The 23063-nt window shown below is 46.2% G+C and overlaps 2 protein-coding genes across 2 annotated transcripts in view; one reads left to right on the top strand and one right to left on the bottom strand.

The window, feature by feature from the left end:
- The window catches only part of ep300b (E1A binding protein p300 b), a 31486-nt gene extending 16791 nt beyond the window's left edge, over positions 1 to 14695 (top strand). Inside the window, 22 exon segments of the mRNA XM_046844049.1 lie at positions 1 to 22; positions 140 to 217; positions 383 to 432; positions 690 to 794; positions 947 to 1288; positions 1371 to 1598; positions 1687 to 1858; positions 2161 to 2279; positions 2371 to 2610; positions 2834 to 2922; positions 5551 to 5661; positions 6893 to 6949; positions 7043 to 7120; positions 7708 to 7775; positions 8408 to 8558; positions 8647 to 8793; positions 9024 to 9303; positions 9534 to 9701; positions 9844 to 10005; positions 10104 to 10385; positions 10518 to 13146; positions 13149 to 14695. The exon segment at positions 1 to 22 is cut by the window's left edge and continues 81 nt beyond it. Coding sequence (XP_046700005.1) covers positions 1 to 22; positions 140 to 217; positions 383 to 432; positions 690 to 794; positions 947 to 1288; positions 1371 to 1598; positions 1687 to 1858; positions 2161 to 2279; positions 2371 to 2610; positions 2834 to 2922; positions 5551 to 5661; positions 6893 to 6949; positions 7043 to 7120; positions 7708 to 7775; positions 8408 to 8558; positions 8647 to 8793; positions 9024 to 9303; positions 9534 to 9701; positions 9844 to 10005; positions 10104 to 10385; positions 10518 to 13146; positions 13149 to 13522 — 5952 coding nt within the window. The 3' untranslated portion in view covers positions 13523 to 14695.
- Positions 14696 to 15909: 1214 nt separating this feature from the next.
- Positions 15910 to 22539, bottom strand: cbx7a (chromobox homolog 7a). The gene is made up of 6 exons (XM_046843718.1): positions 22185 to 22539; positions 20712 to 20755; positions 19813 to 19878; positions 19569 to 19635; positions 18275 to 18678; positions 15910 to 17359 (listed from the first exon to the last, which is right to left on the bottom strand). Exons 1-6 carry the CDS (start codon positions 22251 to 22253, stop codon positions 16774 to 16776), a joined length of 1236 nt encoding a protein of 411 aa, XP_046699674.1. The 5' UTR covers positions 22254 to 22539; the 3' UTR covers positions 15910 to 16773.
- Positions 22540 to 23063: the final 524 nt, after the last annotated feature.

The raw sequence follows: 23063 nt of genomic DNA, 5'->3' as shown, positions 1-23063 counted from the left end.
AAACAGAGCACACACTCGGAGAGTGAGTACACACACACACACACACACACACACACACACACACACACACACACACACACACACAGATTATTGTGTGTGTATAAAATGAACGAGTGATGATCGTTTTTTTTTTTCTCAGATGGTCCTCTGGCAGATCAGTCACTCCTTCGTCCCACTGGACCGAACCAGATGGTCAACAGAATGCCGAATCCTGCTGGTACATATATACACACACACACACACACACACACACACACACACACACACACACACACTGCAGATCCAGAAATGTCAGTAGTTATGGTCAGACTAAACTAATAAATGCAGAATTTATTTTTATTATTATATTGTTAATCCCGCCCCCCTTCTTCCACCTGTGCAGGTATGAATCAGTTTGGTCAGATGGGGGCTCAGTCTCAGCACATCAACCAGGTAATCAAGAATAATAAATATTAATCATATTAATATATAATGTGAATTAAAGCTGCCGTAAGCAACATTCGTGGTTAAGGTTCTGCTTCTGCGTAGATGCGTAGATATATATATATATAAGATACCCTGAAGGGTTTTCACTAAAACACGCCATATTGGATGGTACCATTTATCCCCCTCATGAGTATTAATTGAAGTGTGTGTGTGTGTGTGTGTGTGTGTGTGTGTGTGTGTGTGTGTGTGTGTGTGTGTTTTAGCTGGGCATGCAGGGGGTACCTCGAATGGCGCAGCCTTCCATGGCTCAGCTGCAAAACCAGTTCAATCCAAACCAGTTCCCGTTAGGCGTGTCCAGCCCGGTCCAGGTGAGTGCGTGCACACACACACACACACACACACACACACACACAAACCCACACACAAACCCACCCACACACCTCCACCCAAATCCACTTATAAACACCTATGTTTCTTTTATAATTTATATTGTACTTATTTAATCCTCTCCCATGTCCAGATGTCCAATCCACAAATGCTCAATAGTCCAGCTGTTCAGACTCCGCCCACAAGTTCTACATCCAACCTCCCACCTCCGTCGCAACTCCAGACCCCACCCCTCCACCAAACCACGCCCTCCCCAGCGGCCAGACGCACGCCCACGCCTCATCAGACTCCGCCCCACATGCCCGGCAGTCAAACCCCTCAGCCGCACACGCCCAACTCGGCCATTATGGCCCCGCCCACTCCACAGCAGCTGGACAGGGCCAGTCAGATGCAGTCGCAGGGAGGCGGAGCTTCCGAGGCTTTGTCTGTGCCTTCACAGGAAGCTCTGGGGCAGAACACTCAGCTTCAGTCCCCGGTGAGTGACGCCGTCTCTGATGCTGCCCCCTTTTACTTTTCTCTTCTGATTTATCCTCAATTTAAATCTCCGTCTCTTCCAGATGTCTCAAAAGCAGGTCATGATGACGGACGGCCCGACGTTGACCCCTGCCTCGGCTGCCTCCGTCGACCTCGAGCCGAACTCTGCCCCCGAAACCGAGCTAAAAATGGAGGTCAAAAAACAGGAGGACGGAGAAGAGGAGGACGAGGAGGAAGAGGCACAGGAGGACAAGAAGAAAATGAAAACTGAAGCTGTGCAGGACGAGGTGAAGACCGAGGAGAAACCGGAGGTTGGTGATGTAACACGCAGCGTAGACAATCATGTGGCGTTCCTTTATTTTTATTTTTGTAATCGTTTTGTTCTTATTGGTCAAGCAGATTAAGAAGGAGGAGCCAGAGGCGGAGTCTTGTAAGGTGGAGCCAATGGAGGCGTCTACGGAGGAGAGTGGAGAAGACAAGAAGCCGGAGATCAAGGTCGAGCCTAAAGAGGAGAAAGAAGGAAAAGAGACCACAACTGACTCGTCCACCACTGCGGAGAGCAAGAAGAAAAGTACGGACACACACACAGTCGTCTGTGTGATCTGGTGCACCATGTAGTTCCGCAGGCAGAGTAGAGCATGTACACGTTATTTTCCGTGTCCGTTTTTTTTTTTAAGTGACGTGTACGACACGTGACCAGAGCTGCATTTATTTCAACAAGCTGTAATTCAGGCATTAAGCCACAAGGGGGCATCATGGGAATACCAGAGCCAGTAATAAAATCTCATGTGTAGATGATTGAAGATGTTCTCTAGATTTTGTATCCACCAGGGGTGGGGAGTAGCTGTAATAGGAACTATATCTGTGTTACAGTCTTTAAGCCGGAGGAGATGCGTGAGGTCCTCATGCCCACCCTGGAAGCGCTTTACAAGCAGGACCCCGAGTCGCTGCCTTTCCGCCAGCCTGTGGACCCGCAGCTCCTAGGCATTCCCGTACGTACGCCACTGCTCAGTCGCTCGGCCCACCGTGACCCCGCAACAGGGGTGATCGCTTTAACCCCAGTCTGGTTCATCTTCTCCACAGGACTACTTCGACATCGTGAAGAACCCCATGGACCTGTCCACCATAAAGCGGAAGCTGGACACGGGTCAGTACCAGGAGCCGTGGCAGTACGTGGACGACATCTGGCTGATGTTCAACAACGCCTGGCTGTACAACCGCAAGACCTCGCGCGTCTACAAGTACTGCTCCAAGCTGGCCGAGGTGTTCGAGCAGGAGATCGACCCCGTCATGCAGGGCCTCGGCTTCTGCTGCGGACGCAAGGTGACCACATGAATCTGTCACGCCACACTGTTCCACACTGTTCTGCAGAGCTTCAGAGACCATGAAGAACATCATCAGATCAAACACTATCAGCATTAAAACTCAAACTGCTGAGTCGTTCAACTATTCACAACACTGTACATCATTTCAGTCTTTATTAATCATACCATTCTCTCTCTCTCTCTCTCTCTCTCGCTCTCTTTCGACTCTTTCTCTCTTTCAGCTGGAATTTTCTCCTCAAACTCTGTGCTGCTACGGGAAACAACTGTGCACGATCCCCCGAGATGCCGCCTACTTCAGCTACCAAAACAGGTCAGTTTCTCTCTATCTTTCTCTCACACACACACACACACACACACACACACACACACACACACACACACATCATATTACATACACCCCATCGTACACATAAACCCCCCATCATACACACACACACACACACACACACACACACCCCATCATACACACACCCCCTCATATACACATACCCCATCATACACACGCCATCATACACACACACACACACACACACACACACACACACACAAACACCCCATCATATACACACACACACACACAATCATATATTCACACACACACACACACACACACACAAAATCACACATAAACACACACTCACTCACTCACAAACCATACACACACACACACACACACACACCATCATATATTCACACACACACACACACAACCCATATACACACATACACACCATCATATATTCACACACACATACACACACACTCACTCACAAACCATATCATATACACACACACACACACACACACCCATCATATATTCACACACACATACACACAACCCATATACACACACATACACACCATCATATATTCACACACACACACACACACTCACTCACAAACCATATCATATACACACACACACACACACACACACACACACACACTCACACACACACACACGCTCACTCACAAACCATATCACACACACACACACACACACACACACACACACACACACAAACAGAATATTAATGCAGTCAGTCAGGGGTTGATTATTTTCCTGTACCAGCAGCTCCCTGAGCATTTTATATCCATTTAGAGTTACATTTAACACTGGTTACAGGAGAGACTTACTAAACACTCGTCTCCTCACTCGTCTCTCTCTGTCCTCTGACACTGAAGACTCCTTCCTCATATAATCCCTTCTCTCCCGTTAATACGCGACGTGTGACGCACACGCCTGTCACCGTTGCTATGGAAATGAAAAAACATCTGCGCGATCGTGTTAAAGCTGCTGTTATAGAGAACTAATCAACTCCTTTTGACCAATCAGAGCGCAGACCTCAGCAGTGTGTGTGTTTTCTATGTGTACTGAGTGTCGTCTCACTCCTGCTCTCCTACTCAACTTACAGCTCAGACACTTTAACACAGACTCCTCACACTGTAAGCTGTGTGTGTGTGTGTGTGTGTGTGTGTGTGTGTGTGTAAAATCTAAATAAAAACAGAATGTAATGATTTGCGAATCTCAAACTAATGTTATTTACAATAAAACAAAATCAAATGTTTAAACTTTAAAAAATAAGGTCATTTTGAATTTGATGGCTGCAACACGTCTCAAAAACGGTTTGGACGTCACCATGTTTATCACTGTGTAGCATCATGTCTTCTGTCCGTATACATCTGGAAACTGAGGAGACCAGTTGCTGAAGTTTAGGGAGAGGAATGTTGTCCCGTATGTGTCTGATACAGGATTCTAGCTGATCAACAGCTCTGGGTTTCTGGGTGCTGAAAACAGGAATGGTCCCTCTCCTCTTTAATCCGGAGGACGTGGTGCCAATGGTTTTCAAAAAGAAATAAAAACATTGATTCGTCTGATTACAGAACAGTTTTTCACTTTACTTTAGTACATGTTAAATAAGCTTTGGCTTTTAATCATTCATTAATTAATTAGATGCAAAATGTTTAATTGCACTTTTACTTTTGTCGCCTCAGCCCGAATATGTTGAGGCGTATTGCAGCAATCGAATTCCAAATTACCGTATTTTTTTCCTTAAAATTTGGTAATTTGGAACATTTGGTATGTTTTCGGTGTTCTATTGTGAATTAAATGTGGGTTTATGAGATTTGCAAATCATTGCATTCTTGTTTTTATTTACATTTCACACATGTCCCATCTGTTTTTAAAATTGGGGTTGTAATTGTGTGTGTGTGATTGTGTGCATTCGATGGTATGTGTGAATACAATTGTGTGTGTGTGTATATGATGGTGTGAGTGTGTAAACCATGCTACAGATGAGGATTCTGGTTAAAGTGCTCTGACAGGATGATGGGTCTCAGGTGCACCAACACTGTTCCTCCGTATCCACCTGTTCATTTTTGCCCTCCATTGGCCTTATTGTTACATTGTGTGTGTGTGTGTGTGTGTGTGTGTGTGTGTGTGTGTGTGTGTGAGAGAGAGAGATGTAAGGGCTCGGTGGATAGGAGGTTGCTTTGCTTGGCTTCTTTAGCTTTGGTTAGGCAGTCGTGTTTGTCCTGAACGTATTGATTCATTTTCTCCACCTCTCTCTGTTCCACTTTTCTCATTTCATTCTTTTGTTTTTTGTTTTTCACTCCCCCTTTTTTCTTCGTTCTGTCCTTCCCTCCTCTTTCTTTTTTCTCTCCCTCTTTGTTCTTTGATGCTTGTGATGTCTGCATTGGCCTGCTTTGGTGCGACCGATCATCCTCTCTCCGAAAATTTACACGCCACCAATCAAATCAATCGGCTCACACGTCCCCTCCCCCAAAAAACAAACCCCTCCCCCCGTCTGCTTCATGATTGGCTGCTTCCGGCGACGACCCCTCTCCTGCCCTGTGTGCCTGCCCTGCCCTGTCCTGATTGGTGACTCCCTCTGCGTGCCTTCTCTGTGATTGGCTGTGCTCTTGACGAACGGTGTAGTTCACCCAAATATGGGCTTCTTGCTAACAGGTACCACTTCTGTGAGAAGTGTTTCAATGAAATCCAGGGCGAGAACGTGTCCCTGAGTGACGACCCCACACAGCCGCAAACGTGAGTACCGCACCGCACCGCACCGCACCTCACCATCCATGTTACAAATAATACTTCATTACGTTCAAACTCATTTCCGTAATTAACTCTTTTTCATTAACATTCATCACCATGTCAACTTTATATTTTTCTACTTAGCATAAAGCTACAAAACATGGAAATATTTTAAAAAGGTTATCAAATCCTACACAATACTGTACCACACTAAACTACACAGCATAGAAAACACTTTTATTACTGCACTATTATATAATAGATACAATACAATTTGATTTGATACGATATTTTCCCAGCCAATTCAATACTATAAGTCGTTTCATGACTCACGCTGGAGACGCATCACAACGACACCAACGTAACTTGAAAATATCGTAAGTGGAGCCATGACCTAGCCTTCCCAGGGGTCTTATTGTAACAAATTACAGTACATAATGTAGCAAAACAGAGCGATTTAGAGTATTGTATAAACTTTACAGTATATACGTATGTGGGTGCGGGAACGTGAACGAGCACTGGTGGGGGGCGGAGCATGTGCTGCTACAATCTTGTCGTATCACTATAGTCATTTAAAGATTGAAAAATCGTAAGTCAGGGAACTGAGAGTATAAAATACCGCACTTTACCATAACGCATTATAGCTGTACATTAGTGTACTGAAGTATAAAATATAATAACCTGTACACAACTATAGTATATGATATAATATTGTACTGTATTATATAATACAAGATACTGTTTTACCTATTTACTATTATATACAATTATAATATATATAACTATACAGTACTATAATATACAATATTGTACTGTACATTGTTATAGTAGACTGTATTGTAATATTCAATAATAAACTGTACTATACATTCTGATATATGGTGCTGTAGTATATTCTATAATAACTGTATGGTTCAATACGATAATATTTAGTAAAATACTACTATACATCATATCTTTTATATATTGTAGTATATGATACTCTACTGTAATATACTACACTGTTATATTGTCCTGTACTGTAGTATATACTATAATATACCATACTGTACTAAAATGTACTAAATATTATATATAAACTGGTAATTTACACCTTTTTTTCCTTCCTTGTTTGTTGATCAGCTTCTTGTCTTCAGTTTCTCCTCAGCTGTGTTTTGTTTTCTCTACTTATTTGCATGAACTAATAAACTAACGATTCGTTTCACCGCTGCTTCCCCCCCTCCCCCTCCCCCTCCAGATCTATCAATAAAGACCAGTTTGAGAAGAAGAAGAACGACACCCTCGACCCAGAGCTGTAAGTCTCTCCTCGTATACAAATACTTTTGTGTCACTTTGGTGGTGGCGTGATCTCTCTAACGGTCGGCTGTTCGGCTTTTTCCTCTCGCAGGTTTTTGGAATGCTCCGATTGCGCTCGTAAAATGCACCAGATCTGCGTCCTGCACAACGACACGATATGGCCTTCAGGGTAAGCTGCTGCTTTATGTCTGTATTCCAAACACTGACGGGTCACGCGGAAACACCGGATGGTAGTTACACTGTAAGGCCAAAAGTTTGTGGACACCTGAGCAGTAGATTGGTGTGTGATTTATTTTGAATTCCTATTTGCTGTTACATGGAGCTCCACTCTTCTATGAAGATGTTCCACTGGTTTTGTGGAGATTCATTCAGCCGCATGGGTGGAAGTAAAGTCAGGTGCTGATGGAGGTGAGGCGAGTTGATGTTCCTAGGGTGCAGTCAGCGTTCGCATTCATCACAAAGGTGTTCTGGATCTCTAGCAGGAGCTCTTCTCTCCAAAACATGTAAAGCATATCTTCATAGAGCTGGCTTTGTGCACAAATGTGATGCTGGACAGGTTTGGGTGTCCTAGTTCAAGTGGAGGGAAAATTTCATGCATCCAGAGATGGTCAATACAACTGTGCATATAACTCTGAGAAGCTGATATAGGTGGAGAAGTTGGGTGTCCTAATACTTTTGGCACATACAGTGAATGGGGTATGTGTGTTCTCAGGGAGCTTTTCTCATCTTTACCTCACATCTCTCATCTCTCTGCAGCTTCGTGTGCGATGGGTGTTTAAAGGCGGCCAACAAGTCGAGGAAGGAGAATAAATACACTGCCAAACGTAAGTGTGTGTGTGCACGTGGGTGTGTGTGTGGGTGTGTGCGTGGCCACAGATTAGTCCACAGTGTGATTTTTGAGACTGTGTGTGTGTGTAGTACAGCTGCAAATCATTGCTATAGCAACAGTTCATCCACATGAACTGGCTAAAAGAAAAATCACGCTGGGAGTTTCTAAAACATGTATGTAAGGAGTCTCCAGTGTCAGTGTCACTCATGGTGTCTGAGTCACATGACATGGTGAGAATAAAGAGAAAGTCTGCTGCAGATTGGAGCTGCTGTAATTTAAGCAATAAAAAAAAAGAGAACTTGAGCATAACGTGAACGGAAACGCATTTTTCTGTATTCATTAAAATGATAGTTGGAAAATCAGTGTGGAGTTGAACAAGAACACTTGGGGATGGGATAATTCCCTGCGCTTTGGGAGCGGTAACTTCAGTAACAGTACGAGGTGGTATCGAAAAGGTTTGAGCCGTCAGGAAAGTTTATTCCACTCGTCACCTGTGATGTGCAGTGGTGATGGTGACCATGGGACACCTGATCATCTCACCACTGTGAGCTTTTATATAGATATGATACTCTCACCATTCTAACAGCACTGGTCTTTTCTTCTTCCTCTTCCTGTCTCGTCCCGCAGGACTTCCCCAGACGAAGCTGGGCAACTTCCTGGAGACACGCGTGAACGAGTTCCTGAAGAGGCAGAGTCATCCGGAAACTGGTGAGGTCACCATCCGGGTGGTCCATGTCTCTGACAAAATGGTCGAAGTCAAACCCGGAATGAAGTCCAGGTGGGTTGTGTTGTGTGTTTAGATATATATTAATATATTAAACCATCCAATATGGATTTAACACTCGCTTGTGCGTTTGTGTTGGCAGATTTGTAGACAATGGGGAAATGGCTGAGTCTTTCCCCTACCGGACAAAAGCTCTGTTTGCGTTTGAGGACATCAATGGCATGGACGTGTGTTTCTTCGGTATGCATGTTCAAGAATACGGCTCGGACTGTCCTCCACCCAACCAGAGGTGAGAGAAAAATGCACCATGGAGACCTTTTTAGTTTTTTTTTTTTTTTTTTATCTCCTGCCTACTTGCGCCAAAAAAACCCAGGAATGAAGCGTATTGCACGTGGAGTGCACGTGTCCGAGTGATCCGGTTGCCTGGAAACTGAGCCTTAAGCATGTTTATCATCCTTTCGACTGACTTGTTTACTCATTTCCATCTCTCTTTCCATCTGTTCGTCGGTTTCTGCGCAGGCGTGTGTACATCTCCTACCTGGACAGCGTGCACTTTTTTCAGCCACGTCATCTCCGGACAGGCGTGTATCACGAGATTCTAGTCGGCTACCTGGAGTACGTGAAGAAGCTGGGCTTCACCACTGGACACATCTGGGCGTGTCCGCCAAGTGAAGGAGATGACTACATCTTCCACTGCCACCCACCGGATCAGAAGATCCCCAAACCCAAGAGGCTGCAGGAGTGGTACAAGAAGATGCTGGACAAGGCGGTGGCAGAGCGAATTGTTCACGATTACAAGGTAGCCATCGCTTTGGTGCTGAACTTATACTGAACAAGGTTGCTTAGAATCCCTACTTTGGCCCAGTTCCCTCTCAGAGCTTCTCCTGGTTCTTGGTATCTGCGTGTGTGTGTGTGTGTGTGTGTGTGTGTGAGAGAATGCGTGTGTCTGGGGCTATGTTTATGTAAAGAAGCTCTGCTCCACATTTCCTTGTAACCCCTGGCCCATTTTCCTCTCCTTCCCTCTCCTAGGACATTTTTAAACAGGCAACCGAGGATCGCCTGACTAGCGCAAAGGAGCTGCCTTATTTTGAGGGCGATTTCTGGCCCAACGTGCTGGAGGAGAGCATCAAAGAGCTGGAGCAAGAAGAGGAGGAGAGGAAAAGAGAGGAGAACAGCACCTCCAACGAAAGCGTTGATGTGAGTTTACTCCCCGAAGCCTCAAGATGGTCCCGCTTTTTAAAAAAAGTTTGATGTTATGTTTTGTTTATTATGTTATAAATGTTTTGTGTTTGTTATTTTTGCTTTCCTCTAAATGATCCTTCATATTTGCATTCTTCAGGCCATAGAGGGTGACAGCAAAAATGCGAAGAAGAAGAACAACAAAAAGACAAACAAGAACAAAAGCAGCATGAGTCGAGCCAACAAGAAGAAACCAGGCGTCCCAAATGTCTCGAACGATCTATCCCAAAAACTCTATGCTACCATGGAGAAACACAAAGAGGTTTTTTTTTCAAACAAGCTATTAAAATGTCTTCCTTTACCAAAAAACCCCTATCAAATTGAATTCTGATCATCTCCCCATCGTTTTGGTGTTCGTAGGTGTTCTTCGTCATCCGTCTCCTTGCTGGCCCTGCCGTGAACTCGCTCCCTGCAATCATCGAACCGGACCCCCTGATGGCATGCGACCTGATGGATGGACGTGACGCCTTCCTGACACTGGCTCGGGACAAGCACTTGGAGTTCAGCTCTCTGCGACGAGCCAAGTGGAGCTCGATGTGTATGCTGGTGGAACTGCACAACCAAAGCCAGGACCGCTTTGTGTATACTTGCAACGAGTGCAAACATCACGTGGAGACACGTTTTCACTGCACCGTCTGTGAGGTAAGATAGGGCTCCTTTTGGGTAATATTAGTTGACTAATTCTGACTGGTCATGCACTCGTGAGAATTTTTGAGAAACAGTTGTGCTTGCTTTTTGTTAAAGTGCTAACAGGAATTTCTGTTTTCTTTTCAGGACTATGATCTTTGTATTACTTGCTACAAAACAAAGGGTCATGAGCACAAGATGGAGAAGCTCGGTCTGGGTCTGGATGATGAGAGTAGCAACCAGGCGACGGCAGCCACGCAGAACCCTGGTGACTCTCGTCGCCTTAGCATCCAGCGCTGCATTCAGTCGCTGGTGCATGCCTGTCAGTGTCGCAATGCCAACTGCTCCCTGCCATCGTGCCAGAAGATGAAGCGAGTGGTGCAGCACACGAAGGGCTGCAAGCGGAAGACAAATGGCGGGTGTCCCATCTGCAAGCAGCTCATTGCTTTGTGCTGCTATCATGCCAAGCACTGCCAGGAGAACAAGTGTCCTGTACCGTTTTGCCTCAACATAAAGCAGAAACTCCGACAGCAGCAGCTACAGCACAGGCTGCAGCAAGCACAGATGTTGCGTAGGCGCATGGCCACCATGCAGCGGACTGGGCAGCCTCCTCTTGGGGGTGGCCCACCTGGAGGACTTCCATCACCGGGCAACAACTGCGCCACGGGTCGTAGCACACCAACATCGGTGGGTACCCAGCCTCCCACCCCTCAGACGCCTACCCAACAAAGTCTGGCACCTATACCCCAGCCTGGAATGGGAGGCATTCCTGTTGCCTCCCCTCAGCAGCTACAGCAACCCCAGGGCAACATGCCTTCCCAGCACCCTGGCCATCAACAATTTCAGCAAATGCAAGGTGCTCCAGGAGTTATGGCGTCTCCTCAGCCTCAAATGGTTTCCCAACAACAGACAGGACAGTCACCACATCCAAACAGTATGGCTCAGTATGGCCCACGACCTCCAGGCTCAACAGGCAAACCAGGCCTGGGCCCTGCAAGTCCCAGCAGCTTAGGGGTCGGTCTACTTCAGCAACAATCAGGTCCTCCTCCAGCAGCTGTGGAAATCGCTAAAAAGATTCAGCAAGTGGCAGATGCGCAAAGAAACATGGCAAAAGCTCAACTACTACAGAGGCAAGCAAACCAGACAGGCATGATGCCTCCACACCCACACCACCAACAACCTCAAGTGCAAATGGGAATGACCCATCCAGGAGTTGGCATGGTAGGTGGAACAGGAATACCTCCTCACGCACAAGCTACTGTTTCCCGAGGTCAGATAGAGCAGCAGCAGGGACCTCAAGGAATGATGGTTGGAGTGGGACCCATGCAGCAGCAATCTGTACCACAGGCTAATGCACAGGGCCAGCTTCCTCCACAGGTGCAGATGCAGCAAAGAGCTAATGTGCAGCTTCAGCCTTCTGCTCAGCAGCAATGGACTGGACAGGGAATTCCACCTCAGCAGAGAGCTCCAAACATGAATCAGCCTGGGGTGGCTGCAATGCAGCAACAAATGCAGCAGTCCCAACAGCCACAGCAGCAACAGCAAATGCCAAATCACAATGCCTTGATGAATATGGTGCAGGGTGGACTGCAGGGTGGTACTGCAGGTGGAATGGCAGGTGGGAGTCTTCCTCAGGGAACCATGCAGGAACTCCTGCAAACCCTGCGGTCACCTAGCTCACCTCAGCAGCAGCAACAGGTTCTCCACATTCTTCGCTCTAACCCACAACTAATGGCTGCATTTATAAAGCAGCGGGTTGGCAAGTATAAAAATGGGCCAGGAGGTCCTGCTGGTGCACAGGGAGGGCCAGGAGCGATGAGCACTCAGCCAGTGGGAGTCAACACTTGTGGGCTTCCACAACCAATGAATATGGGCCAAGCCCAACTTGCCCAGCTTCAACAGCAGCAGCAACAGCAGCAAATGCAACAACCTCAGAGACCCCTGCTTCAGCAACAGCAAGTTGCCGGGTTACCACAGCAGCAACAGCAAGGAATCCCAGGCCAAGTGCCTCCCAACGTGGCCAACATGAATCCACAGTTCAGAGAGATGTTGTTAAGGAGACAACAGCAGAAACAGCAACAGCAACAGCCAGGAGGAAATCACAATGCATTCCAACAGCAGCAGGGCTACATGGGTCAACAAGGTCAGCAGCCACAACCAGGCGTGCAACCTGGGGTCCAGCAGCAGGGTTACCCAGGCAACCCGGCACAACAGCAGGGTTATCCAAGCAACTCCACCCAAGGTTTCCCAGGCAACTCTGCACAGCAGCAAGTTTACCCAGGCAACTCTGCACAGCAGCCGGGTTACGCAGGCAATTCGACCCAGCAGCAGGGTTACCCAGGAAACTCGGCTCAGCAGCAAGGTTACCCAGGTAACACAGCACAGCAACCAGGTTACCCAGGGAACTCAACCCAGCAGCAGGGTTTCCCAGGCAACTTAACCCAGCAGCAGGCTTTTCCAGGCAACTTGACTCAGCAGCAGGCTTTTCCAGGAAACTCGGCTCAACAGCAGGGTTACCCAGGCAACACTGCACAGCAGCAGGCTGCTGTAGCCTTGCAGCAAAGACTGCAGCATCAGCACAGATTGCAAATGCAGCAGCAACAGCAGAATGCTGCAATGCAAGGGCCTGATCGAGGTGGTCCACAGATGCAGCCGGGACAAGGAGGGACACAGCCTTTGTCATCTCCAGCAATTCTGCAGCAAGTGATCCACCAGAGGCTGCTTCAGCAACAGAAGCAGCACCTCGGTGGGACGTCGCCTGCGCAGCAGAACAATCCATGAGTCCACAGCAGCAAATGTCCCAGTCACCACACCTGCAGGGCCAGCCACTCCCTAACTCTCTCAGCAACCAAGTGCGTTCGCCTCAACCCTCCCCACGTCCTCAATCTCAGCCACCACACTCGAGTCCATCCCCACGAATGCAGCAGTCTCAGACATCTTCCCCACACCCCGCCCATCTACAGCAGCACCTCCCTGGCATGGCTCCTCCACCGCCTCCTCCCCAGCTACAGCAGAATGCAATGGACCCTGGCGGGAACTCGATGCTGCCGCACCTTGGTGGCATGGTAGGACTCCACCCCGCAGGAGCGAAAGACATTCGTCCCCCTAGTGGGCAGGATCTCGGGGTGAACATGAACCCTTTAGACATGTAGTTAGAAAACCTTGCCAGAGACAGTGTTAGCTTTTTTTATATATATATATTACAGTTATTAATTATTTAAATTTTTTTCGTAACTCTGAAGACCTGGATCTGTGCTCTTCCTATGGGAGATGCAGAAATGACATAACCCGAATGTTACGAGTGTGAACGCTAAATTATGGCTCTTTCTCTTTTGCTTTCTGATTTTTTTTTTTTTTTTTTTTTTTTGGGACTTTTTTTTTTTTTTGCCAATTGTGAACAAATAAAGGCTTGTTTCTCCGACTCAGAGAATAGAACACAGGTAATATTTTCAGGCCTGCGTGGAGTATTTACCTTTTTAAGATATATTTTTTAATATTTTAAAAATGTAAAGTACTGATTTATTGAATGCAATGGGTTTTATTTTATAAATAATTTTTTTTTCGCTCCTTGAAGCTGTCTCTGTTACTATTTCTACAGTGCGGAAATGCGACAAATGTTACAATTCTTGTCGAGTTTTATTTTTGTGGGGTTTTTTTTGTTGTTTTTTTGTTGTTAATTATTCTGATGTCCTTCATATCTTCCTTGAAACGTTTGGTTTTTGAATTCTGTTATTTATTCTAGTGAGGTTTTTTTTGGCTCCTGGAGACTGCTACAATTCTACAGAGTCTATTTTTTAAAAACCCGGAAATCTGCAGCGTGGTTTCTTCACATTGATGTTGACTGATGGTGAGGAGAGGAACCGCAGTGGTGTGGACTGAAAGGCTTGGTGATGTCGGCCAGTGGACCTTTTTATTTTTCTTCCCTCTTCTTCTTTTGTGCCACATTTGTTTAAAACGCCTAGCCATAGTGTCCACATGGGGCAAACCACGTGTCCAGTTTTCCCCCTTGTGTGTGTGTGTGCGCGTGCGTGTGTGTGTGCGCGTGTGTTTGTTTGTACTTGTTATGACACTTACTGGCTAGAGGAGGTGTGTACTCTCAAAAGTGTGTGTGTGTATGCGCTAATATGCATAGATGAGATTAGTCTATCTAAGCAACTGGTCTCTCCTTGTACGTTGCCTCCACTTTGAGAAATCTCATTGCGCTGAGTTTTTTTTTGTTTTGTTTTTGTTTTGTTTTTTTAGTTTAATTTAATTATTTTTTACTGTACAAAGAAACAAACCTTGGACTCCATACCATTTTTGTAATAAAATGATGTCAACAACAATGTGGTTTTGGTTTGACTTTCATGTCCAGCTTGGTAATCGTTTACAAAAATGTGTTCTGCCTTCACACATCTCTGTTATTTCATCCCCAGAATTTACCAGTTGCTTTACTTTGATCTCACCAGTAGAGAGAATTAATACTTAAAAACAAAATATTATGAACGAGTGGCATAACTAGCATGCTACCATCATGTGTGCTTTTGTCTTCGCTCCCATTGGTCTTCACTGAACCTGATGGCTTCATGTTTGCATAAAGGTCAGAACTTTTCACGTCATGGACATGCCCACATCTAGTAAATGATTGGTGCACCTGTAAAGTGTTAAAGGGGCTTTTTACGTGTCGCATGTACGTTACAGCACAGTGAAATTCTTTCTTTGTTTAAAATGTTTCCACTTAAAAAGAACGTTTGATTTGATCTACATTTAAAGTTGTGGAATGTCCACGTGTAATTTCTGTTTTCTCCAACCATCACGTTACAGCAGCTATAAGCATGCGTTCCCTAACCAAGAAACATCAAACCTCTGAGGATGACTGTAAACTTGGAGCTTTACAGCTGCATCTGTGTTACAAAGTGCTGACACTGGAGACTGTAAACGTTACGTAGAAACATCTCCTCGCAGGAAAGTCGCTGTTTTTTTAATCTGTTCACATGGAACGTAACATCGACACCTTCAGACCAGGTTCAAGACAGTGCGGTGGAGACATTAAACCTGAAGTGTGTTTATGATTAGATGGTATATGACCATAGAGTGTGCATTAACATTTGTTAGGTTTCTTTTGTTTAGAACTGTTACACGATGAACTGGAGAAAGCAGCTGTGGAACATATCATTGATTTTACAGCAGTAGAAGGTGAACAATGAGTGCACAGATTACATTACATTCACATCATCCAGAGTTCTAATGTTGATGGTCTTCTTATGCCAAGTGGGACGTATTTAAGGCTTATGTTTTATTAATAGAACAACACAACGTTTGGTGAAGGAGCGTTTTCACCATCGCAGTATTAATAGGAGTGTAGTTTTTTTTAATTGCCGGAGGTGGGAGCTCAGTGGTCAAGACGTTGGACTCTGGATCAGAAGGTCATGAGTTCAAATCCCAGCACCACCAAGCTGCCACTGCTGGGTCTTTGAGCAAGAACCTTAACCCTCCTCTGCTGAATTGTCGCTCTGGATAAGGGCATTAAATTTATTGTTAAAATGAACCACAAAAGAACTTTATTCCTTCAGTGTATTTATTGGAAATACAAATAAAAATGTAATCTTGCCATAGGTGAACTACAAGTCATACAACGGCATGTTTTTCTATAAGGTTTTCTCTTTTTTTGTTTTTTTTGTTGTTTTGTTTTGTTTTTTTGTTTTGTTTTGCGTTTTCACCACGAAGTAAAAGTTTAGCTCGACTTTGTCGCATGCTAGAGATACATCTAAAGCACACTGGGGTTTTTTGTCCACGCTTTGTGAATGCAGCCTACACCTGCAGTGGCATTTGTAATGCGAACCGATACAGACTCGTTAAAAATGCAGCAAGGCCTCGGAGAAAAACCCGAGCTGGCTAAAAAAACCTTCACCTACTCCCAGACGGCTGAGGAGAAGGGGGCAGGGCTGCAAAAACGCTGGGGTGATGATGTCGTCCGACACGAGGACTTGCACGATTACATTTTTTTGCGTTTCACTGGAACTGTTAACACCAACGATGCGTTAAGTGGAAACGACGTTCTTTTTTTCTTCTTTGTTTTTTTTTTTTTTTTTTGCATGCGTTTACAGGCGTCACTGTCAGCAACACGGAAATCCTTCGACTACTGTTCACGTTTTTTCACTAAAAACGAAAGGACAGAGACGGTAACCGTAGACGAGTATCTGTAAAGCAAAAAACAAAAAACAGCGAAAGGCGTCATTACATCGACGGATCGACATGTTGGCTGGTCGTGTAATCCTCGCTCTGGTGCGAATAAGGCGTACTCCACCTCAAATGCTAACACTTCTAACGAATTCCGGCTAGCATGCGTGACTCGAACCAATTCGCTAAACTCGTTAGCAGTTTGACAGTAGGTACTTTTGGTGTGTTTTTTCATCCTCGTCTCTCAGACCTGCAGCCCATAGCTGCTGAAGAACCCCTCAGCCGTCATGGCCTCTTTAAACGTCACGGTCAGTGAGTTAATGGTCACGTTAGTCACGATCACCTTCCCGGGATGCCGCTCGCTCTCAGACGCTTGACACTCATCTGTTCTGACCTCCGCTCTCAGCTTCAAGGTCGTAGTGCACTCGGCTGTGACCTCTGTCCCCCTGTCCTCCTTGCTGTCTGTCTCACCCGCCTTCCTCTCCTCATCCCACGTGAACCGATCACTTGAACGCCGCACTGTTATCACCGAGGCTCGGTTCTGGACCCTGTCTGTGACCACGCCTGCTCCTGAACTGCTCTTCAGCAATTGGTCGCTTGGAGGTTCATCTGGGGAGACTCCGCCTCCTGAGGTGTCTGTGATTGGCTTTTGTTCATTTGGAGGTGGAGGAGTAGCGCTCGCTGGCTGCTCCGGAGATCTCGTAGCCGGGTCGGTCTCAGTGCCGGGTGGCGCCGCCTTACGCTCTGGGGAGGAATTGTAGAGTTCTGGTTTCCTGTCCGTGATGACGGGTTCCTGTGATGAAGGTCGTGGCCTTCTGTCATCTCCTGGGCTGAGGGTGAGAGAGATGAGAGGCATCAGAGAGGAAAAGACAGAACTGACTTCGAATGTGAGATTCTGAGGCGAGGCGTGAAGGATCTCCTGCAAGCTAGATCATCGGACTTCTGTTTTTTCTCCACTCACTGTGTCTCAGAGAACGTTTCCTCACTTGCTAGTCTTCCTGCTTCACTTATTGACATAATTAGGAAACACTGTAGCTGCTAATCTCTCATTCTAATGGTTTGTACCTCCACAATTATCTGTGGGAAATGTAAAAAGGGGAACGCTTTTTGGGGTTGTTTTTTTTGCTACCCAGAGAGCCAATCAGATCGCAGATTACGTTCCAATGGATGGAGGAACGTTTTTGATCACTGAGAGTTCTATCATTTAGTTTGTATGAATTTACTTCTCCTGAGGTGTCACCTCCTTCATCTCGGCTCTGCTGATGAAAGTGACGATGATGTAACTGGCACCACAGCTAAAACACCTTGAAGACGTGCTCGCTTTTTTTTTTTTTTTGCACAAATGTTGCACAACATTAGATCACCGAGCAGCAGATCACTGACGCTTCATCTCTCATCTCTCATGCTGAACATCTCAGGCAATATGGCACTTTCTCAGTGAGTCACCCAAAAGAGATATAGAGAGAGAGAGATAGAGAGATGCGCGATACAGCAGGAATATCGTATCGAGGATGTGATGTACTGTGTGTGTGTGTATGTGTGTGTGTGTGTGTGTGTGTGTGCGGCGTTTTGAAAGCTCTGCTCAGATCTCCTCCCCTGACTTTCTCCTTGAGCCGTATTTAGCTGTTGGGCGATGGTTGGCTCTGAGTCGTGACGGCTCGAGAGTCTCAGCGTGGCCTCTCTGACCCCCCTCGATGCACCGTACATGCATCGTATCATAGCAACAGTCATCATGCCGAAGCTACGTTGCACGTACCGTGTGGAATGTCATGATGCTCGTCTGTTTGTGTCTTCCTCCTCTTCTTCTTCTTCTGCTGATCATCTTCTTCATCCCATTTGTTCTCCTCATCTTCTTCCTCCTCCTCCTCCCTGCTTCTTTCTCTGGGGTCAGTGTTCGTTGCCGTGGCGATTCAGCGCATTCTGACGGTTTGGCCACACACTCCTTGCTCCTGCTCTTCAGGAGGCGGCGGTGATGGTGATGATGGTAGTGGTGGTGGTGATGGTGGTAGACTCCGCCCTCGCTGGTCCTGCAGCGCCGCCCATTGTGCTGAAGTCCCGCCCCCACGGAGCGGGCCAGAGACAGGCGGAATCGGGAAGCAGGTTTCTCCGGGGATTTCTGAGCACTTCGGAGCTCCATGGTGTAGATGTTCTGCATGATCACAAGAAGAAGAACGTGTAAACACATACACTTATTCAATAATAAATTAATAAATATATACAAACTTCCTGTATGCATCATGACATAAAAATGAATGATTTCATAAAATTTTTATGACTTTTAAAAAATATATATAAATTATAGTAAAAAAAACACTCAATATTTAAAATAAAATCTCAAATATTGTAATTGGATTTATTTATTTACTGGATTTTTTTTATCTCCTGGTCTGCAGGGGTCTCCCCACACAACACACAGCTCCTTTAAAATATTCAAGAGTATCACATGCCAATGTGCTACTGAGAGAACTGAGGAACTTTCCATCTTTTCTTATAGATGCTGTCCACAGCAGTGCCAAAACTATTGGGAAACTCGTCTCCTCCTCCCTTATGTGGTTCTCCAAACTGTTACCACCAAGTTGTACACGCAATTGCTGGATTTTGCCTTCACTTCATCTTGTAGATCCAAACATGTTCCAGCCTGACAATGCCTCTGTGCACAAAGCCAGCTCCATGAAGATCTGCTTTCTATTGGTTGGAAGTGGGTAGAGTATCTCCTGCTATAGAGCTCCAACACAAAATCTAGTGGAACATCTTTCCAGATGAGTGGAGCTTATTATAACAGCAAAGATGAAATGGGAAGTTCAAGAAGCACACAGCAATCTTATGGTCAGGTGTCTACAGACTTTTGGCCTTATAATGTCGTTTTGTGTACTATAGGAATTTAAGAGGCTCAGCAGTAGGAGGAATGAGACGGCGCCCTCTGATGACATCACACATCAGTGCCTGGGGTAAAAGGCACAGTGTTCCAGAGGCTCGTCTCGTCTCCGTTCTGTTTCAGAGAAGTTACACAGAAATGGCTTTCTGGGAAGAGCTTCTTACCCGTAAGATGAGTCTGCGGGGCCTCAGGCCTTTCCTCCTGTGAGCCTGAGCTCTGTCCCGCTCCTCCCTGTCTCACACACACACACACACACACACACACACACACACACACACTGAGTAAGACGATAAGGCTTGGGGACAGACACACAGAGAGAAGAACAACAACAAGATGTAGGAGGAGGAACTGAAGGATTCTGATCAGCATTTTCTCCAGCTAATATGAAGTGTATGGAGAGACACTCACTTCTCCTCAAAGGCAAGAACCAGACGAGGGTCCAGGATGTTGTCCTCAGGCTCCCATGTGCTGTACCTGACACACACACACATGCAGGGTCAAACATATGTTGTCACACATATTATAGGTCAGTTCAGAGTCCAATCACAATCAGATAAGAAGTGGAGTATATTTGATGAAGAAAAGCATGGTGATGGATAGAACTGCAGTCGAGAGTCCAGAGTTCCATCACGATCAAGACAGAGTTTCATCATGGTAAGAGTTTTAGAGTCCAGGCATCTAAAATATCAGGGTGAAGATGTGCACCAGCAGATGAAGTGATTACAAGTTTCTGTTAGATGAATAACTGCATCTTCAGCTCCCTCTCACTAAATCCTCATTAATGGATCTGTTCATTCATCTAGATATCTACAATAAATGTCAGATAGTTCACGTCTGTCTGTCGGTCGGTCGGTCGGTCGGTCTGTCTGTCTGTCTGTCTGTCTGTCTGTCTGTCTGTCTGTCTGTCTGTCTGTCTGTCAGTCAGTTTATCTGTCAGGTTTATGGTAGACCACATGTTCCTGTGTTATCTTTAATCTGCTCCATCATGAACTTCAGACACTGAATGATTTTATAAATAGTATAAATTGCCATGTGTTTGCAGAGGAACTGCAGGAAACATCACGCCTGGGATCTTGCTGCTGGACTCTGATTGGCCAGAAGGTGCTGATTAATTCTTTAGGACAGCAGTTCCGACATGCGTAATCGTTTCCATAGCAACAGCTGATGATGAGGAGCGGTAAGTGTGATTGTGTAATGCTGAAGGAAGGAGTCTCCAGTGTCAGAGATTTGAACCAATCAGAGATCAGGGGCACTGGTGGGCAGGGGGGAGTCTCACATTTAAAGTACAAAGATCAGACTGTACTCACTTAGGAGGCCATCCCTGCCACTTCAACAGATACTCCACATTCCCCTGAGAGAGAGAGAGAGATGAGTGGAGAGAGAGAGAGAGAGAGAGAGAGAGAGAGAGAGAGAGAGAGATGGATGAATGGATAGTGTGTATTCAGTTATAAACACGGAGCCTGTCCCTTTAAGACCCGAATATTCTTCCTCGTGTTTCGAGAGCTGCTCTCTCTCTCTCTCTCATTCTCTCTCTCTCTTTCTCTCTCTCTCTCTTTTTTATGACGTAGGCGTCTCCATCGCTAGGTTACCGCTGACCGTGACGTCACACCCGCGGTGTTCTAGAACATTTTATGGTTCGGATCGGATGGACGGATTGGTCGGACGCGGGTGGGCGGGGCCAGAGGGAGACATGTAAACAACATCACGGTTACGCAACGACCAAGCTTCATTCTACAGAACAGTCACACACACACACACACACACACAAACACTACATACACACACTGTACACACTTAACACTATACACACACTATACACACACTATACAAAACACTACAGACTCTAAACACACTATACACACTTCATAACACTATAAACACAACAGTATGTAAGACTCTAAACACACACTATTATATACACTATACAGCTACACACACCTCACACACTGTATGTACAGTACACACACACTGCACTGTTCTGTGTGTGTGTGTGTGTGTGTGTGTGTGTGTGATGTGGGTTGGAGATGAGAGTAATCCTTCGGCTATCCTTGAACACCCCCCACCCCCACCTCCACCCCCCCTTCTCATCTCGAGCGCGTGTAACAGAACTGCGTAGCCAGAAGCTTCTGCGCGCGCGGACAGAGATGAGGATTTGGAGCGCGCGAGATGGAGAAGGCGCACGCGACCCTGCGCATACACACACACACACACACACACACACACACACACACACACACTGCGCTCCAGTGACCTCCAAAAACCCGTCGTACACATCATCATCATCATCATCATCATCATCATCTTCATCTGTTTCTCTGTTCGTTTCTCTCCTCCTTTCGTTTTTCCGAATCGCGCATCCTTGAGCGCGTGCGTTAGTGCGCACCGTGCGCGCGCGTGTGTGTGTGTGTGTGTGTGTGTGTGTGTGACACGGGTCAAAAAAAGTGCAGCAGCAACACGCAGACTAGAAAAAGATACAAACAAAAAAAGTTGCAGACGTCATTCCGGTGTTTTCTGCGGCTGTTCGGTCTCTAAAAACTCCAAACACACACACACACACACACACACACACACACACACAGAAGTATCGCGCTTCACTCTGATATAATAATAAAAATCCCCCACGAAACAGAAAGTGAGAGACTAAGGCCGAAAGCGCGCGCGTTTTAATTCTTTATTGTTTTTTAGTTACGTTTCTGTTTTTTTTTTCATGATGTAAACGACACTGTGCGTGTGTGTGTGTGTGTGTGTGTGTGTGTGTGTGTGTGTGTGCGCGCGCTCACCTTCCTAACTCTCTTCTTGGTGATGGACTCCACGGCGAACACTTGCTCTCCGATGGATGACAGCTCCATATCTCTCCTCCTCAGCCGAGTTCTTCACTTCTTTATTTTACTCTGTTCGGGTTTAGCTTTCTTTCTTTTCTTTTCTTTCTTTCTTGTTTCTCTTCTCGCGCGTGTCTCTGCGCGGTCTGTCCTGTTCTCCCTTTTCTGCTCTTTATCAGGACACTTCTGCGTCGTCTAGCATTTTCTCTGGAGCGCGAGCTCCCTCCGCTTTCCTGGAGTTTTTAAAATCTGCGACACATCCACTCTCTCTCTCTCTCTCTCTCTCACTCTCTCTCTCTCTCCTCTCTCTCTCTTTCTCTCCTCGCTCTCTCTCTCTGTTCAGCGCGTGCCTGCTGAACAGAGAGAGAGAGAGGGGAAAAAAAAAAAAAGAAACAACACAACATGCTGCACGCGCTATTCGCTGAAAACGCGCGTGCGTGCCGTTCCTGCCCCTCCTCTCTCCCTCCCTCTCTCTCTCTCTCTCTCCTCCCTCTCTCTCTCTCTCTCTCTCTCTCCTCCTCCTCCCTCTCTCCGGTTGTAGTTGGGAGAGGGAAAAAAAAACACACCCGAGCGCATGAGTCACTTTGATTAAAGGCCGTATGACGGAAAGCAGGAAATAACGGGAAAAGGTGGGCTCGTGCTCGTAACAAGGGCGCGCACACGGGGAATCTGTGGTGGGGGTGAGAGGTGGGAGGCAGGAGGGGGTTGATGGGGGGTAAACTCGTGGGCGGCGGGACTCAGTGACGTCATTGCCAGAAATGTTTTCGGTCCCAAACAATTCCTTGGTAAAAAGGGAACAAGTTTTCACCTTCTGGGAAAAAGAAAAGAAAAGATAGAAAT

This window comes from Silurus meridionalis, chromosome 29 (assembly GCF_014805685.1).
Source record: "Silurus meridionalis isolate SWU-2019-XX chromosome 29, ASM1480568v1, whole genome shotgun sequence".
Classification (NCBI taxonomy): domain Eukaryota; kingdom Metazoa; phylum Chordata; class Actinopteri; order Siluriformes; family Siluridae; genus Silurus; species Silurus meridionalis.
This window is presented reverse-complemented; position numbering and strand designations above follow the sequence as displayed.

Excerpts from the sequence above, each read along its gene's own strand:
- cbx7a (XM_046843718.1), bottom strand. The coding sequence starts at position 22,253 with ATGGAGCTGTCATCCATCGGAGAGCAAGTGTTCGCCGTGGAGTCCATC. Across the intron at positions 19,879-20,711 it reads TGGCAGGGATGGCCTCCTAA|GTACAGCACATGGGAGCCTG; the intron begins GTGAGTACAGTC and ends TGTGTGTGTCAG. Across the intron at positions 19,636-19,812 it reads GTTCTTGCCTTTGAGGAGAA|GGAGGAGCGGGACAGAGCTC; the intron begins GTGAGTGTCTCT and ends TGTGTGAGACAG.